Raw genomic sequence first — 19,749 nt, forward strand, 5'->3', positions numbered from 1 at the left:
CACCCGAGTACAGTTATATAGCCCAAACTTTTTTATAAGATACATTTCTAAGAATACACAAGAAAGGAAATGACTTCATGGTTGCTTTCCTTAAATCTTGCACATAAGCTTACAGGAAATTTTAGAAATTCTCTTTTGACTGTTAGAATGATGCTAAATTTCCTTTATAATTGTGACGATAATTAAATTTAGTGTGAAATGGAAAATGCATATTAGAATGCAGGCATTTAAATGTGGCTCTCTGATTTCACTAGCAATTCCACTTAGGTATTGGTGTAGTAGGAAGGTCAAGAAATGTTACTACAATAAAACCAAATTGACATATTTGTATTTTTTGTGTGTTTGGGTTTTTTTTTTTTTTTTTGACACATTTGTTTTTAAACTAGGCTATGCTCTCTAAGAATCTGTGGTTTCTTTAATTCCTTTTTCAAGCTTTCAGGTCCTGACTTCAGGTATAAATATCAAATGGACATGGATCCTTCTCGTGAAAGAACAAACTGCATTTTATGCAAAGATGCTAATTTGGCTAATTTCCAGATTTCATGTGTACCTTTGAGAAACCGATGAATCAAGACAGTTTAGATATATATGCAGAATGTTATAGATACCTATTGTTTTCGTGCCAGGCAGCATTCTCACTCTCCTTGGTATAAATTAAAATTAACTGTTCATAATATAAGCTAATATGAAAATTATTCAAACATCACTGATATTTTTATTAAAGATTTTATTTACTTGAGAGGGAGATATAGATAAAAACCTCATTTTGTGCTTTGTTGGTTGAAATCACTAAAGTGGTATGTAACTGTGACATAATTTGCTAGACTATGAAATTTTCTTGATCATTTTATATTTCGAAAAATTTTTAAGAATGTATTTGCTATATTCGGTATCGATAAACAGTAGGAGTTATAAAAATCTGAAACAAGATACTAAATAAATTAATGTGGGTAGTGCAGTGTGCTGGATAGGACACCAAACTCAGAAGTCTAGAGAATTAAATTAATCCTCTGTGTAGCTATTCCCTCTCTAGACGTAAGTCCCTTCTGGCTTTATTTATTTATTTTTTATTTTTTATTTTTTTTTTCCCTTCTGGCTTTAAAATGGCATAAACCTGAAATGTCTTTCTCTAACAAGATTCCGGATTTGACTATACTTTGACAAAAAAGAATAGAGTCTCTCAAAGTTTCTTTTAATCCTGGAATTCTAATAATATATGAGTTAGTGAAAATCAACCCTTTTCTTCTAGATAGTTTTGTTCCTACTTGACATTAAGTTCCTGAAAGCCAAGGCTTAGATCTTATACATCTTTGTAAATTCAGCACTAAGCACAACAATGTCTAACACATAGTAGGTGTTCAGTAAGCATTTGTTGTGTGAATAATGTGATTACTGTAAAAACCAGTTACTCCTAAATTACTCTTTTTCTGACTTACCTAAGAATAATTTTCCAGCTTGAGAGTTAAATGTGCATATTTTGGCTAGGATAATAGAAAAGCATGTTAAAGTAGAGGCATCTCTAACAAACTAAGGTTTGATCTAATGAAATAACAAGGCTTCTCATGATTTGTGATCAAAGAACTGTGAATATAAATTTATCAGCTGATCGGGGCACCTGGGTGGCTGTCTGTTAAGCATCAGACTATTAGTTTCAGCTCAGGTTCTGATCTTCTGGGTCACAGGATCCAGCCCTAGGGCTGTCTCTGTGCTCAGTGGGGAGTCTGCTTGAAGATTCTCTTACACTGCCTCTTCCCTCATGCAGGTGTTGGCTCCAGCACTCTATCCCTTTCCCCCTCTCTCTTTCTCTCAAATAAATAAAAATAAATCTTTAAGAAAATTTATCAACTGATAGACTGAAAAGCTTACTAATGTGATCCCAGAAGTCATATTTCAATTACAGTCAAAACTCTTTTGAACAATAAAATAAGTGGCTAAGTTTATAATATCCATAAAACGAGGTAGAGGTAAGGTGCTCTGATGTGACAGTTTAAAACATTCCCAACCATCTTTTAAAAATGCCTTTAAAAGGTGTCCAAAAAAAATTTAAAAATAAATAAAAATAAATAAATAAAAGGTGTCCAGAAAAATTATGAGCAGTATATTCTTTCCATTTGGGGAGAAGAATATTACTAACATCTTTAAAAATCAGTATGAATCCAGACTGAGTAATGCATTCAGTGCTAGGATCACTATGCAAACATATTGGCCTTCTTTTCTTTTCATCCTTTGTGGGACCACCCAACATCTGACTTTTGCATGCATGTCCCCACGTTCCTTTCATAGAAGTTGTATTTCCCATATTCCCATCTTACAAGTTGGATCACTTTAGGCAGAAAATGTAAGGCGGGCTGAAGAGCATTTCAAGGTTGTGGGGAGAGGAGCACTTTATAGTAGAAATCATAATAAAAATATAAGAACCATGAGTGCTTTTAAATATTTAAGAAATACAATAGGAGACAGAACTTTCATTAGGCGATGTTGCTGGTGTAGCAAAAACCAAAATGATAATAGTGTAGAGCAGTGGGTAATATTCCTGGGATAAAATCTATGAGGAAAAAAAAATCAGATTCAATTAAGATTTTAAGACCTCTTTTACATTATTAAGAGGAGGTGCCTGCTAACAATGTAATTAATGCAGACCTCATAAAAGTGATGCAACTGAATTATCAAGAGCCAAGAAGAGTAGAGGCGAAGAGATAGGATAAATACTGACTTTTGCTTAATTTATGTATCCAAAACTAACTTATTGTATACCTACTATGTGCAAAGCACTATCCATGGGGGAGTGCAGGGCATGAAATTGCCCTAGACACAGTACTTATAACCTGTTCTTCTCTTCTTCACATAAGAGTGTTGTCTTTGTGTGGATCCTCGCAATATGAGCTTCTCACTAATAGGTGATTATTTTGGAAAGGAAATTTCAAGGAGCACTGGTAGGAGATTGGAACAAGTTAAACAGAGAAAGAGAGAAAGCCAGTCCAAGAATGTGTTATTGAGCTGGTCCCTGCTATGGGTCACTAAGCACCATCCCACTGGGAACCCTGTGAGGAGCCATGTGGAATATATCTCAGAATTGTTTGCCCTGCATGCAGCTGGTTGTCATAGCAGCAGCTAAAGTAAAAAGGCAACGGAGGGGACGGAAGGCAAGACACAAAAGGTGTGTGAAACAAATATATTTTGCAAATTTATCTCATGTGGAGATAAAAAGGGCAGTTATTTATTAAGCCCTTATTATGTGCAGTCATTGTACTAGCCACTGGGGAAGGGAAAAAGAGAAGTAAAGAAAGATGAAATATCAAGGTCCCTGTTCTTTAGGAACCCACAGTTCAGGGAAGGAGGCAAGTCAGCAAGCAAGGCCATGAGAGAGGAGTTTGAATTGAAGTTGAACCTCAAAGGAGGGAGCAAATAATGGTTAAAAGGGCCAAGTAAGTTATCACAGAAGCGACCCTTGAACTAAGTCCTTAAGAGAAACTAAAAGTAGGGCAAATGGAGCCTGGAAATTTGGGAGGAAGTGGAAGAAGGTGATTTCAAGTTGAAGAAATACGAATTGTGGGCCAGGGGGGTTACGAGTGTGGTTTGTTCAGAGCACCGTGATCTACTTGGAGGAACTGTAGGCTAAGACTGGAGTCCAGCGCCCAGAACGGTATACCGAGTATAGTAAGTGAGCAATAAGCATCTGTAGCTGCTCAAGCGTTACTTGTGTGATGAGTGAATTTTCTCATCTGCGTTCTTGGAGCTGTCCTCTCGAAGGAGAGCATTGTTGCCGTGGTTGTTATCGTCTCAAATGTATAGAATTTTGACATACACATTGCCTTATTCCAGCAAGATACTTCTTCTTGGGCCGAAGGAAAGGGCTTACATTGGTGCTTCTTGCATAAATACTAATCCATCTTAAAAGCTACTGTTGGGTGAACACTTAACGGAGCACTGTGCTAAGCATTTTACTCAGCTCATCTGCTACTCACTCATAACAACACTACCAGGAAGACAAAACCAGAGCATAGAGGTGCTAAGCTGACACGTGGTTGCTTGATTGTTACCAACACCGTCTCCATCTCTGACCGGCACCTCTAGCTGGGAGTCCCCGACAAGAGCGATTCTTCAGCAGTTCTCTGGGAGCGTGTGCAACTCTGTAGGTTTGTCATACGATGTCTCCAGAGACGTCCAGGAATACGAGATTCTTGGTTTCAGTAACATAGAACCAGTGGTAGTTAATGTTCCCAAATCCTGAAATCTCCACTGGTGATATGACCTTCCCTATTGTGCTCCTTTCTTTTATAGTGAAAGCTCATTAAACTGCAGAAATTAAAATAATTCATCTGTAGTCCTCTGTAATAAATATTTCGATAGTGCCAACTACTTGATCAAATGCTCTGAATAACACAGAAGTAAATTAAATATAATCCTTATTTTCAAGAGACTCAGACTCTATTGAAGTTGATGAACGTGAGAGTGGCAAAGTGTAGGTAAAAGCAAATGGCTAGTGGATAAAAAAGAGAAATTGGCAGATTAATTCCAATTAGAGTCAGGTATTAATGCAGGGAGGCTACCCGGAAAGGGAAGCACGGAGAACCAGCATACCTCAGCTTGAGCCTTATTTTTACCTGTGACGTCACCACATCATTCATCTGCACCTTGTCTCCTCATCCATACCATTAGAGGGTTGCAGATGACCCCCGAGACCCCTTAGAGTTCTGACGGGTTCTAACTTTATGAGCAGGTTGCATTTGAGCTGGGCACTGAGTGATGGGTACATTCCAGCATGTAGAGATGCGGAAACCCATCTCAGATGAAGCCAGAACATGAGCAAGTACACGAATGGAGCAAAGACCCAGGTGTGTCCTGAGAACGTAGAGCCCTTCCTGGCTGGGGCGACTAGCGTGGCCCACGTCAGACAGCAGCCTGGGGCGGGCTGGCAAGGCAGCTTCAGGAAAGCTTACAGCGGGTCTTGAATTCTATACAAAGTCATTTGGATTTAATAAGGTTTTTTAAATAGCCAAAATATAATGGTAATGATTAGAGAATCATTGAGAATAACTGAAAATCAATCTGGAGCATAACAAGTGGAACAATTTAAGTAAATCAGAACTACAGGGCCAGATAATCACTGGCCTTTATTGCGTTTGAAAAGCTGAGGGAAAAACATTGGAAGGTAAAGGTAATATTCTAAAAAACGAAAAGGATCATCAAACCTTGTGAAATTCTGGACCCTTAATGCTGAAAGAGCAGTGTTGTAGAATAGCACAAGAAGCTGCTTTAGGATAATGTGCCTAACCCAAAAGAGGTAAAAAATAAAATTTAACCAATAAGATAACTCGATCATTAAAGCCCCAAGTTTAAACACTTATGTAAAAACTGAAATCATTTCACTCCCACCCATATAAAATCTTAAAAACTCATTCGACTTGCAGAAACGTTTACTGGTTTGCAATGTCTCCCTGCTTTCTACCACATGAGCAATGTCACATTGATGATACAGCTGATGGCAGTGACTATTAGTGACCTTAAGAACACAGCTGGGTTTCTATTTTTATTTCTGTAAAACCCTCTTTTCTTCAGCTCAGTGGTGGCCTTAAAGGCCCACACTAAAATCTGTGTGGTCGAGGCAGTTTGTATCATATGTTTATATATACATTTCACACAACAAAGCCGGCTTTTGAAACACTCATACGCACTCCCACACACGTACACACGCATGCTCCAAAATATGTAATGATGCTTATATAGAAACCTGTTTTCAAACCAATCAAGAATAAATAACTAATCTCTGCCCAAGTTCAAAGAAGCATTGAGGGCTACACAAAATTACCTCTGTTGGCAACGCACTTTGAAACGGAGCTACTATAGATTCATGTAAACCACTTCTGATCTGCTAAAAACAGAGTGAGCAAAAAAAAAAAAAAAATTCCACACATTTAGAAGATATTGATGAATAATCTGGGCTTTGAAACTTTTTTTCAATGACTATGAAGGACAGAAAAAAAGGCTGCAGAATTTGTTTCTATTCGGGTGATTGCTTACTTATTCTCCTTAGCTTAAATGAGAGGTGATGGTCTTGGATAGTTTCATCTGGCATTTGCAGATAAAAGTATTTATCGGCAAATAGGCAGATTTCTGAATATGGGTAATAACAGAGACAAACATATGTTTAAAATTCCTAATGTAGTTGATGCTGAGTAAATAGGACTGTGTACTGTGAACTTTGGCAGAATGGCTCTTCAGTAGGCAGAAAAGGATTCGAGGATGGTGGTCTGCCAGAGAAACAGCTTCGGACTTGCTCACAACAGGCCGGCAGGGAAATACCACGAGTCAGAAAGAGGAAGGAATCGTGTGATTTCTCTAGCCATTCTCCTCATTGTTCATAATAGAAGATAAAGGCGCTTTCTGCGAAAACAGTGTTGTTACATTTTTATGCTTGTGAAGGCTCTAGTCTGTAAAAGATGCTGGAACTTCCCGAAGACAGGATCAAATGAAAAAATAAAAAAAATCTAAAATGTAAGCCTAAGTATCTACGTATGGATTTGCTATAACCTTAGGCCTTGGTTTTGAAAAAAAGTGCACACTTGTCAGACTGATTACGTCTAAAGAAGATAAAAAGAAGGCTGATAGGCAGGAATTCGAAGCCATTTACCAACTCCTACTTTCTCTCCCTAAATAACTAAGCGAAGCTCGCTAGGCAAGAGGCTCATAAATTAAGCCTGACTCTACCACACGGAGAGCGGCAGGGAACGTGGGCCATGCTTACCTCTCTGTATTCTAGGAAACAGTCGATGGCACGATAAGGGTGTGCTACGAAAAAGAGAATCTGGAAATCCACGCATCGTTAGCTCCACCACAGCATCACCGAGCTACCCAGGCATCCTCAACCCTAGAGCCCGGGGAAGGAGGCCTTAGAGGACCTAGTGCAAGAGCACGGGTAGCCACACAACCCTACCTCTGGACCACAGGTGGGAGATGGTACATGAGGAGACGGAGTCTTTAACACAGCACATCCAATCAGGGTCTGGGCCACTTGATTGCACAAGAAATAGCAGAGAAAGGAAGAGTGAGCTGGTGTCACCTGGGCTGAGACTTGCGTGCTTCTTCTAGACACCATGGCCCAAAGTGGTAAAACAAATCCCATTCTAGTACCCTTTTCCTCCCCTAAACTCCATCCAGTATTTAGGCTGAATTAAATGATCCAGAAAATCTGGGTGTGATCTGAATCCAGCTATCCCCTCCACCTGCTGATGGTGGTGTTAAGGGGTGGGTTTTGCTAACGAGAGCATTAAAATATCTTTTGAGCTGTCACCTCCCACAGTCTGTAATAAAACAGAGCTGTGCTGTCTTTTTGGAGAGAATGAATGATGCATAATTTCTCAGTAAACTAATGTGCAATCTATTTTGAATCCACATTAATCACCTTCTTTTTATATGAAATCTAATTTAGGTGTAAATCATTCACTTCCCAGGTACAAGCTTTCTCAGTAAAACATAAGTTGAGGCCAGCTTTTTCTTACGGAGGCAGAGTTAATGTAACTAAAGTAACTCCACCTAAGATTTTAGCAAGAATCTTAAAAATATGACTCAAAGCTAGTTTAGTTAAAGCTTGAGTAATTTAAGGAAATTGCCTAGGCAAGTAATTGGTATTATACCAAAACTAAATATTTCACAGTTACATTTGCTTTTGCCTAAAAATAAAAACTGGAGCAATACAAGGGAAAACTGCCAAGACTGAAAATAATATGCAGCAGCTGTAAGTAATTGGGAGTGATAATCATAATTAGACAAGATGTAAGACGTGTGTTAAAACCCAGATTGGATCTTCCTGTTGACAACTGGGAGAAATCCCAAAGGCCTGGACTCCACACCTAGCCCAGGCACTTCCGCTCCCTGCCTGAGAGCCCCAGAAAAACCAAACTCAGCACTAGATCAGCCATGAAACCACTCTCTAAAGGCCAGGCCTCCAATGGGGGGGTGAGGGTGGGAGGGTGGGAAGGGGTCATACTCCCTGGCCTCAAGGACTCTGCAAACCAGGGGGAGACTGGACAATAATCTAGCAGTAAATGACATTGAATAAAAGTCCTTCAAAAGAAACCAAGATAAAGAAGAGAAAAAAATAAGAAAAATAAATAGATAACATGGAGGACAAGTTTGTAAGACAAGAGAAACATTGATTTGATCAAGTGTGGGTTAACAATGAGGTAAAATATTCTTGTTCCATGGAAAACATCTCAAGCTGAAGAGAAAACTTTATAGGGGCAGGAACGATTCCTGTTTTGCTCGGAGAATGGCTCGGAGAATGCCTAGCACATCGCACACACTGAATTTGCTAGACAAGCGCGTGACTAGGTGTTTGGATAATACTTGAGGCAGTGCTCATCCTGGTCAGATGCTGTGCTGGGTGCTTTCAGGGTAGTGACACGTTTAATCTTCGTGGTAACTTCGGAGATAGACTCTTCATTTGCAGATGAAGATACTGAACTAAGCACAGCTAAGAAATGTGTCCAGGTAGGAAGAGGTGGAGCTACACTTGGAACCAACACCATCCGGATCCGCGGTCCATAGATTATACATATTTAAAAACTAGGACTCCTTTAACCTTACCAAGAAAGTGAGTGGAACGACAACCTACTTTTCCTGTTATTTGTTTTAAATTCTGACTTACAAACTACACCAAAGGATAAAACGGTGAACATGAAGGCATCTCACACATGACTTGAAGGCTGTGTCTTTCTCTCTCTCTCTCCCTCTCCTCTTTTAAATTCTTCCCCCTTTTGTTTCTTCCTTTTTCTCTTCTTTTTTTCTTACTCCCTTTCTTCTCAATGCAAACCTCTTGTCCTTTCCACATTTTTCTTTTTTTTTTTTTTAATTTTTATCTATTTATGATAGTCACAGAGAGAGAGAGAGAGAGAGAGAGGCAGAGACATAGGCAGAGGGAGAAGCAGGCTCCATGCACCGGGAGCCCGACGTGGGATTCGATCCCGGGTCTCCAGGATCACGCCCTGGGCCAAAGGCAGGCGCTAAACCGCTGTGCCACCCAGGGATCCCCCACATTTTTCTCCTTAAGGCCAAAGACAAGGAGCAGCTAGTGGGCTCCGTCAGTTAAGTGTCTGCCTTCAGCTCCAGTCATGATCCCAGGGTCCTGGGATCCAGCCTCACATCGGCTCTCTGCTTCTCGCTCTGCCTGCCTGCTCCCCCTGCTTGTGCTCTCTCTCTCTATCTCTTTCTCTCACTTTCTCTATCAAATAAATAAATAAAATCTTAAAAAAAAAAAAAACAAGACAGTTAAACAGGGAGTGGGAAAGAAACATGGAATAGTTTTCCTCTCACATACTTTGCCTTCAGTACAAGAAAGCATAGAGACAACGGGTGTTGTATCAGAGTTGTCCTGGATTAGACAAATGAATATTTAGGAATATCTTCCCACATTTAATTTGACAAACATCTGTTGAACGCATTGGATATAAGAAACAGATGTATGCATTATAAGGAGGACTGTTCTGTAACTTCAACATGCTTACAGTCCAGTGGAAGAGAAATACATAACTTACTATATAAGTTCAAGAAGAACTATTTCTGAAGTCAGATAAAAATGGGGGACAAAAAAATGGGGGACTAAATATTCTTAGATTGGGGGGCCTCATGGACTAAGTGGTATCTGAGATATCAAAGGATGAGTAGGACTTTGGTAGGTAGAGAAGAGGAACCAGAAGGAAGGTCGTTTAAGCTTCTGAACATGGCAGATGCAAATGAAAAAGAGTAATGACAATATTCTATGTGCTCAGAAAACGGCTGGCGACTGGAGCTAAGGGCCTGTATGAGTCTGGATCAGTTGACTAGAACCAGATAACAGAGTCCCCTGAATGCTGAGCTATGGTGCTTTGGCTTTCCTCAGTAGGCAGTGGAGAGCCCCGATGGCCTGGGATTAGCAGAGGCTTCTACTCGTGCCTTCAGTAGTATGATCTATTTTCCACAGACTAGCCAAGTGATCACTTAAAAATGTCAGCTGGCCTCAGAACTCTCCTATGGATTCCATATCACTCAGAACAAAACCAGAATTCTCACCATAGCACCGCAGCTCCTTTGATCATAGGCCGTCGGCCTCCTAATTTTATTTAGGATGAGCAGCAGTGTGATATTCACAGAGAATACCCAACAGATATGACCACCCCAGAGGCACCACTACAGGTCTCCTAGGAAATTCAGGACTGTGTCTGGGCGGCGTGGGTTCATCTACATTCTCTATTGTTTGCTGCAAGAGAGTGATGCTCAGAGTTTGAGGCCTGCTCTTTCTCATAATCAGCCTTATGATCTATCTTCTTGCTCAAGCGCCGAAGGGAGGTATTCTGACTCTGTGCAGGTCTTAGGAGGTCCTAAGTCTCAAAGTAGGGAGGGAAGAAAGGCAGTAAAACATGAGTGAGGAAAGACAATATTCTTCTGAAAAAAGAAGTCAAAGTATTTTGTCCCTTTATGTGTTTATGGTAATAGTGTGGGAAATGGGTATTGGCGTATGAGACGTTATCGAAACTTTTCTCTTTTTGAAGTAGATGATATTTGAACTGAGCCTTCAAGCTAATATCTAATAGTGAACAGTTATTTAATTTATTAACATATTCTACAATTTCTCAAATAGCTGGTTGAGATTTAACATGCCAAATAAATCTAATTGGCCCAAGGAGTACTGAGACTCCTAATGTTAGTACCATTGGCCCGGTTAATGAATCACCCAGTTAATGAATCACACACAGTACAAATCCATAATAGATATCAGTCAAGGTTACACAATCAGACTAAGGTTATATAATAATAGGGAACCCCCCAAATAAAAGGACTACTATGCCACCATTTTGAAAAGTGAGATATCTATGTGCTCGTGTGTGTATCATCGCATATTGTAAAAAACACTTGTATTTGCATCTGCTCTCTGGACTGCTTACTTCCCATGTTCCTTGGAGAGCCCTCCTATGTTTGTTCATTATTCTTACAATTATATATATATCCTAATGTCCTATATATGCCTTTTTATTTATACCTCCAACTCTAATAAAACCTTCCTCCAAGATTGAGTTTTATTCATCTTAGCCGATATTTAATCCCCAGCACACGAAACATGCTCAATATGTACTTAAGGAGTGTGAATCACGATACATGACTTAGCATTAGATATCTGACTAAAAGTTCCCTTGACTAACTTTACTCTTTGTTTTTCTGGCTTACTAATTATCAATAGCTATTCTACAGTCCATTTCCTATAATAATTGCAGGCTAACGATGCAGCAACAGGCTCCTACTTTATTTTAGGACTAATAGAGTATTGCATTTATAAACAACTTAAGAGCACAGTGGGAAAAAAAGATATACTCTCTTAATTAAAAAGTATTATTTAATTTTAATTATTGACAAACCTTTGTCATGTCTAAGACATTAGGAGGGTGAGTAGAAGATAAAGGCGCACTGGGGGAAGAGGTGGGGTATATGGAATTAAGTAACAAAAGGACCATCTCTACCTTGTTAGCTAGTGTGTTCCCAATGTCTGGTACCTAATTCAATAAATATTTCTAAATGAATGAAAGATGATGTATTGTAGGTTCTCTGGCCTATATATGCAAGTGGTTTGCTTCAGAAGAGATTCTCTTTTGTAGGAGAGAAATACTACTTTTAACTCTAACTCATTCGTTTGGTTAATGGAATCATTCATTAAAGAGACATTTCTCGAGCATCTACTATACACTAGACTTTGCCACTCTCTGTGCATGGAAACACGGAGACAAATAAAACATGACCTAGGAGAATTCACAATCGGGTGAAAAAATATATATGTATATGAATATTTGCAATGTAGTATGATAGTCATAAGAAGGAATATATATGGTGGCCTAATGACACAATAGAGTCATCTACACAGCTTGCTGGAAGAGGAGAGGGGATTCAGGAAAGAGTGCCCCCAAAAATGCACTTTAGAGGAGGGATTAAAAAAAGATAAAAAAGGGATAAGGAGTTTTCAGGATTCTTTATACTTTACCCACTTAATGTACTATTTAATTTGTCATGATAATAAAAATTTTATCTTTGCTTTGTATGCTTGACTTTTAAGATCTATTTCTTATTTATGAAATCATTTTATATGCTTTGCTTATTATTAGTCCTTTACCATTATACTGGTTTTACTGCATTCAAGATTCTTAAAAAACAACAGCAAAATAACTCTTAAATAGCTGTCATTGAGAAGGTAACAGACCAATTAAATATTTATTTATGTTTTAAAAATCAAAACACTTTTCTAGGTCTTGAACAAGAGAAAATAATTTAAGGAGTTTCATGGTTTTAAATTAGACTTCTTATATATCAAAACTTCAAAATCTCTGTGCTTCACAATATGCTGCTCCTCTTCACTGTCTCATTTTTTAAAACTCATTTGTGATGCCAATAGAAGCGTTAAATAGTGGATTTTGCTCTCTGTTTACTAAAGAGTAGTAGTCTCAGGCCTTGAGCTTCATTCAGCTGGAATCAACAAGTGTACTGTCAAGGAAACTTCCCACTGCAGAGGTTAATGCATCTTTCATTCCCTTTAATTTCTAGAGATATAAACAACACAATTTATTCTTCTTGTAATATGGAACTATAGTCATTGGTGAAAGTTCCATTAAAAAACTACCTGCTGGTAATTTAAACTCCGTGTGACTAAAACTGCTCCTGGGTTTGAGTTATGGATTTGAGGATGAAGTAGTATATATATTTTTTTATTACACGATTCATTTTCTATTAGGAAACATTGCTTGAAATCCAAGTTTCATTAAGAAAGGGTAGTTAAAGATAGGTTGGTGGGGTTTTTTATTATCACTATTATTTTTATTATGGCAAAGGAGAGTCAGTCTCAAGCAAAGCTGAGAATGCCTGCAATATCCAACTTCTGAAACACAGTATAATTCACATTCAGAGAAGCAACGGTCCTCTTGTGAAATGAAGTGGAATCCATTCAGTCGACTCTCAAAATATTCCAAGCTTTGGTGAATCTCTAGGTGAAATCTCTCAGTGAAAATTTAACATGACTCTTGGCCAAGTACGACATAAGCTTCTCTATGTATGAAACTGTGATCTTTCCAATGTATAAAAGTAATCATACGATTCAACAGCTCCAAATTCTTTAAAAGCTCCTTCAGTATAAAAAATTAAATTCTTTTTCCTTACAGCTGAGGTCATGTTTTATCTGCCTAGAGTTCCAGTTTCAATTCCCTCAACTCCAAGCCTCAAACTTCATGGTCCAGCAAGACTAATCTACTAGAATATAGGCCATGCTCTCTCCTTTCCTCGTCCTTTTGAATAAATTGTTTTCTCTACCCAAATGGCTGTCCCCTTTGGTAAAACTCTGCTAAATCATCCCTCTCTTGCCCAGGCAGAGTTAAATGCACAATTTTCTGTGTCACTCCATTACAATTGTTTGAATATCTTTCTTCACCTCACCCCCTGACCCACTCAAAAAAAAAAAAAAAAAAAGATTTTGGAAGAGAGAATCTCTTGTTTTGCCAGCATTTAGCACAGTATTTGGCCAATAAAAAAGATCCACAAATATTCGTATGTGTATATGTATGATATGACTTACATGTGAAATCTAAAAAAGCTGAACTTGTAAAAACAGAGCAGAATGGTGGTTACCAGAGGCTGGGGTGGAGGCATCAGGGAGATGGTGTTTGAATGTACAAACTCAGACCTGGTGAGCAGATGACTCCTGGAGAACTAACGTACCGCACAGTGGTTGTAGACAACAATCCTACGTTATAACCTCCAAAGTTACTCTGAAACTAGATTTTAATTATTTCCATCACAAAAGGGAAATGATAAGTATATGATGTGCTAGACCTGTTAGCCCATGCCGTGGCGGTAATCCTATTTAGGATTAGCATCAAATCAACACTGTTGAACACCTTAAACTAACACGATGTTATTTGTAATGATGAACCAATAGTGGTGCTACCACGTGTTATCTATTTGTAACACGATGTCGATTACACATCTCGATAACGATAAATGTTAAAAAATGTACCCATGAACTACGCATTATCCACTGATCCAAATAGTAACGCCCCATGTAGAAGGAATAAGGAGCAGAGCGGCTGTGTGTGGACTACTTAGCATGTGTCCAGCCCAGTGCAGTGTGGCCTGTGTGCTTCCCCCCCAGTCCACACTGCAGCCCTGCCAGGTGGGTTGTATTATTTCTGTCTTGCCCTCGAGAAAACTGAAGCTCAGAGCGGTTAGCTGAAGAGGCCACACATTGTCACGGAGCAGAACCAGATGTGAACCTAAGTGTGTCTGACTCCAGTGCACCCAGCTGCCTTTTGATGATTGTTAAGATCCTGAAAGACACAAATTAGATTTTGATTTAATCTTTTCCGTTTCTTTCCAGCTCCAAGTACAGCCCAGTATGGAATTACCGGGAGCGCTGACGTGCTTTTCTCCTGCTGGTACCTTGTGTTGACACTGTCCTCTTTCACCAGCATATGCTACCTGAAGAATGCCATTCTACAATAAATTTAAAGACCCATAAAAGGCTTTTAAGGATTCTCTGAAAGTGCTGATGGCTGGATCCAATCTGGTACAGTTTGTTAAAAGCAGCGTGGGATATAATCAGCAGTGCTTACATGGGGATGATCGCCTTCTGTAGAATTGCTCATTATGTAAATACTTTAATTCTACTCTTTTTTTGATTAGCTACATTACCTTGTGAAGCAGTACACATTGTCCTTTTTTTAAGACGTGAAAGCTCTGAAATTACTTTTAGAGGATATTAATTGTGATTTCATGTTTGTAATCTACAACTTTTCAAAAGCATTCAGTCATGGTCTGCTAGGTTGCAGGCTGTAGTTTACAAAAACGAATATTGCAGTGAATATGTGATTCTTTAAGGCTGCAATACAAGCATTCATTTCCCTGTTTCAATAGGAGTCAATCCACATTTACAAAGATGCATTTTTTTCTTTTTTGATAAAAAAGCAAATAATATTGCCTTCAGATCATTTCTTCAAAATATAACTAACACATATCTAGATTTTTCTGCTCGCATGATATTCAGGTTTCAGGAATGAGCCTTGTAATATAACTGGCTGTGCAGCTCTGCTTCTCTTCCCTGTAAGTTCAGCATGGGTGTGCCTTCATATAAAATACTAATTTTCTCTTCGTTTCCAACTAATAAAAATGTTTTGCCAAATCCTAAAATTTGAAAGCAAAAATAAATCACAAGATAAAGTTGAGCTATATCCTATTTCTAGAGAACGAAGGAGCTGTTAGACTATAAAAATCTCATCCCTCCTTCCCAATGGGCTGTGAGGATTTTGCCCCACATAAACTCAGTTTTGTGATGAAAACAATTTAGTTAATATAGTACAGGTAAATTTATTACCATATGATTTCTTTAGTTGTAGTTGAATGTTGGATCCACTTTGGGAAACAGTTCCCCTTAAGATGACAGCACAGTCCATCCTAGAAATCACCTAGCAATACAGCATCCTTTCCCTTCACTATTCCACGCCAAAATTTTTAAGATGGTTTGTCAGAAAGAACACAAAGTCCGATCAACTAATATTACATGAGTTGATGAGCATTCCAAATTCAGCTGGCTCTGAGGCAGGTAAATAGATGGAGTGCTCCTGTAGACAGGGGCATTTCGCATATTCCCCACCTGAAAACATCACTCAGTTGATAGTTTGGTATATGTGCTGCCGAAGCAAGCACTCAGTTGATAGTTTGGAATGCGTGTTATATCAAAGAAAATGTTCCAGAATATATTATAACAGATATTCCATGCTGGTATGCAGCAGATCAATCCCTGAAATAACTAATTCTGCAATAAAATCTCTGTAGCCATGTCAATTCAAACAAGTAAAGGCAAAAAACCAGACAGAAGCAACAAAATTAACCGTGCTTTATTTCTTCTTACGTGGCATATATAAGATGTGATCAAGTGAAGACAAGACACCAGTGATTAGAATATCTAAAGATGTATCATTAAATTATCATGAATATTTCATTGTTTCTATCCTAAAGAATGAAAACTACACTTTTGAATGAACATGGAAGTATTATATTACAAGAGTATTTTGATGGTTTTACTCTTTACTAAAGAAAGACCATAGACTTGAAAGCCATTTTCCAAGTTTGATGAAATTAGCCGTTTCACTACATAGAGAGATTTCCACACATAGTTCCCTCTTGCAAGTCACATTTACAACAAAAAACCTACTAATAAAGTGAGACACAAGATATTTCATGGAGGTTGTACATACTTAAGATATCTAATAGTTTGCCCCAAAAGCAATGGCTTGAAAATCATGATGTTTTTTTCAAGTAAAGCTTAGCCCTGAAGTACACCATAAATCTATTTTAATTAGAAAAAATGAATCCTAAATGAGGAGGCATAAATATACAGTGTTTCCACAAAATGGCAATAATATGGCATAATGCTATTAAATTTACTCACCATAATAATTCATGACATTGTTTCACCGGATGTATTAAAAACTTGATTTCAACACACATGGCATTTTAATTTTGATTATTACTGATTTGCTTTTTTAAAATATTTTTTTGTGGAATTGGTGAGTAAACTATATATATATATATTTTTTGTATTGCAGCTTTAAAGTGGCACACTCCATAATAATCTACTTACTAGAAATAGTGGTGCTACCACAGAAAGTGTTAACCATCAGTACCATTGTTTGGGAGAAAGAAACAGATCAAGAATGCATATTATACAGTGACCGCTTTCCTAGAGTTAAAAATACCTCCTCTTTGTAAGGTCTGTAGGGTAAATGTGAGGTAAATCGAGGTATAAACTATGGATGAACCAAATAATTAGTTCAAAGTGTTGTCATGATTCCGAATTTGTGGTCTGGTGTTTTTCCCATAGAATGTGACAGAAGTACAGTCATAGCTCAGTAGCTATATGTATTTGCCTTTATGTTAGAAGAGACTTTCTTGAGTGACATTTTAAATAGAGGAGGTATTCACTATGTTTTTCTGTATCACAGCAGCATTCCTAGTCCGTAGGCCCCTGAACAGAGTGAAACCATGAGTATTTATGAGTTCAATATTGTTCAAATAAGGCTACAGTATTTGCTTTTTTGTGTGAATGTATGCATATAATGTTCAAGTAGATGATTTTACATTTATAGACATATGAAATGTCTGATTACTCCATTTTATCAGTCCTGACTGTACAAGATTGTTGCAATTTCAGAACAGCAGTTTTATGAAATTGATTTATCTTTTGATCTGAAACAATTTTTTCTAGGTATTCATTTCAGCGTTATATTTCCACAAGTTCCATTTGTGGGACTCCTTTGGTTGCCCCTAGTTTTTTTTTTTTTTTTCAAAGAAAGAAAAATAAGGAGCAGTGGAGGAAAGAGAGTGAAAAGAAAAGAAAAAGACAGAAAGGGTGGAGGTAAAGAGAGAGGGGACAAAATGGAGGCAGGAAGGACGAGAAGAAGGAAGGAAGGGAAGAAGGAAGGGAGAGAGGGAAGAAAAGAACATTAGGGTAGTTGACTTAATTCATTTGCATTCTTGGTTTAACTGCAAGTGGTGTAATTATGTTTTACAATGATCCCATTTGAAACGTAAGTCCTGTGACACCATTAAGTTCCTATTATGCAGCAATTATATAATGAAAAGTGCTGCCCAAATTATAGTATTGTGTTTTTCGGGAAACACTAAAAGATTCGAGAGAGAGAATGTCAAACTTAAAACCACTTTTGGGGGTGTTTAAAACTTAACTGAAAAATTAATGCTTCATCATAACATTCAAGCTATATCTAGAAAGTAGACTGGAGAACTAAGAAAATTACCCAGGTAATTCAGGACTATATATATATATATATATATATATATATATATATATATATATAGTATGTATGTGTATCTATGCATAGATACACACACACACACACACACACATATATAAATACCCCAATGTGTGAACTCAGAAACCTCTGAGAATTTTATCAAAGCCAATCATCTATATTGATCAAATTTACTGAATAATTGTTAATTTATCCATTGTGCTTAGCTTTGTGACAGCCAAAAGTTACCTATTTAATCTTTTCAATAAAAATTGTTTTTTGAAATTCAGAAATGATTTAAAAAGAGGTCAGGTTTTTAACTATTTATTGAAGTATGTGGATGTACAGTATTTCAATAGATATGAATATGAATAAATGGTATGCCTTAAGATCCTTTGAATATGTATTTACTTTAAAAGACTGGAAAAAGTCCTTCCTGTCTTTTAGTAAAACATCCATATTTCATAATCTGATGTAAAATATGTTGTACTGTTTCCAATAGGTGAATATAAAGTCAGTTTATCAAGTAAAATATGTATTTGACTCATTTTAAATATTCTATTAGTTTAAGAGAAGAAGGAAGAAAATAATTTAAACATACTTCTGCTAAGAAGGGAACTTCTTTATTTTCTGCTGCATTCACTGTACCACACTCGCATCTCTCAGGTGCCCCAACCCAATATAGGCTGAAAATCATAGATGCTACGATTTCAAAGGGTTCCACAATGCAGCCTTCCTTTTTGTTGCTGATTCCCAAAAGGTTTCACAGGTTGAACTACATGTCGCCTAGAGAGGCAACTTGCTGCAGAGACTTTATTTTCAATGATTTAGAATTTTCACCTGCCCAAATGCAGCAGTTAGCCACAGAGACTGTTGGTCAAATCTTGTTGGTTTTTATAGGCCAAACATCCAAAAACACAAATACCTGTAGGAGTGAGGCATGTGATATAATTTCATAAGACAGTTGGGTATAAAACAGGGAGGACATATTCCACCTCAAGGCGTTCAGAGATGATTTCCTTAAAAACACCCTGCTCCTCAAACAAAACACGATTTGGCTGAGGGCCCTGCGTTTGTGACTGCTGCGATATCCACGTGAGAGACACCCCAAATGAATGATCTAAGCCATCTTCTCCAAGTCTGTCCATCTATGATGATCAACCAAATGAAATGGAACAGTATGGTAGATGAACAAAACAACAAACCATGGAAAAGATCCACTTTGTGTAGTAAGGTCTTTTGAGGTATGGGTGTCATTGCTCTTCCAGGAAAACTATATCTACTAAAACCCTCCTTCCCCCAAAATGAAAACACATTAATAAACACCTGATTTTCCAAGTGGCTCATCACTTCTCCCTGTGTAACTTCTACCCTGTACCCAATCACATGGAAACAGAAGCACCAAGTCTCAGATCCTGAAAGGTAGCATATGAAACAGCTATTTTGTCCCTGAGCATGAAGGTCAAAACAGAGAAATGCCAAAATGACATCCAGGTATTTGGAAAATAATCACCTGCATTAGCCTGTTAGGCAGAAATTTATGAATTTTCAAAGAAAAACTTCTAAGAATTCATTCAAGATAATGGAATTTGATTCAACCACCAGAGAGTTGATGCACTCTTTCTGAACTTCCCAAGAAGCATATGCTTTCACGTTCACATGCACTTCGAATAATTCTAAATTCACTGAAAATATTTAAGAATTGACATCTCTAGTGGATGGAATAAAAATTGGCAAGTGAATCACATAAATACTTGCCAGTCTTCCTGGAGAGAAAAAAAGAAAAAAGTTTTTAGTCTTCTTCCTGAAAGCTCTGCCCACAGTCATACTAAAGTTAGCATAACTCACCCAATGCCTTCAATCTCAGAAATGTGCTCCACCTCAGAGACAGCTAGAATTACTGGTGGCAGCTAGAATTACTCCTGAAAGGTCACGA

The 19,749-nt window shown here is 37.8% G+C and overlaps 1 protein-coding gene across 1 annotated transcript in view; it reads left to right on the forward strand.

Moving 5' to 3' along the window:
* NEGR1 (neuronal growth regulator 1) overlaps positions 1 to 18,345 on the forward strand; it is an 814,177-nt gene extending 795,832 nt beyond the window's left edge. Inside the window, exon 7 of the mRNA XM_038541659.1 lies at positions 14,384 to 18,345. Within this exon, the coding sequence (XP_038397587.1) occupies positions 14,384 to 14,508 (125 nt within the window). The 3' untranslated portion in view covers positions 14,509 to 18,345. The remainder of the gene's footprint in view (positions 1 to 14,383) is intronic.
* Positions 18,346 to 19,749: the final 1,404 nt, after the last annotated feature.

Source organism: Canis lupus, chromosome 6, assembly GCF_011100685.1.
Source record: "Canis lupus familiaris isolate Mischka breed German Shepherd chromosome 6, alternate assembly UU_Cfam_GSD_1.0, whole genome shotgun sequence".
In the NCBI taxonomy this organism is placed as follows: Eukaryota; Metazoa; Chordata; class Mammalia; order Carnivora; family Canidae; genus Canis; species Canis lupus.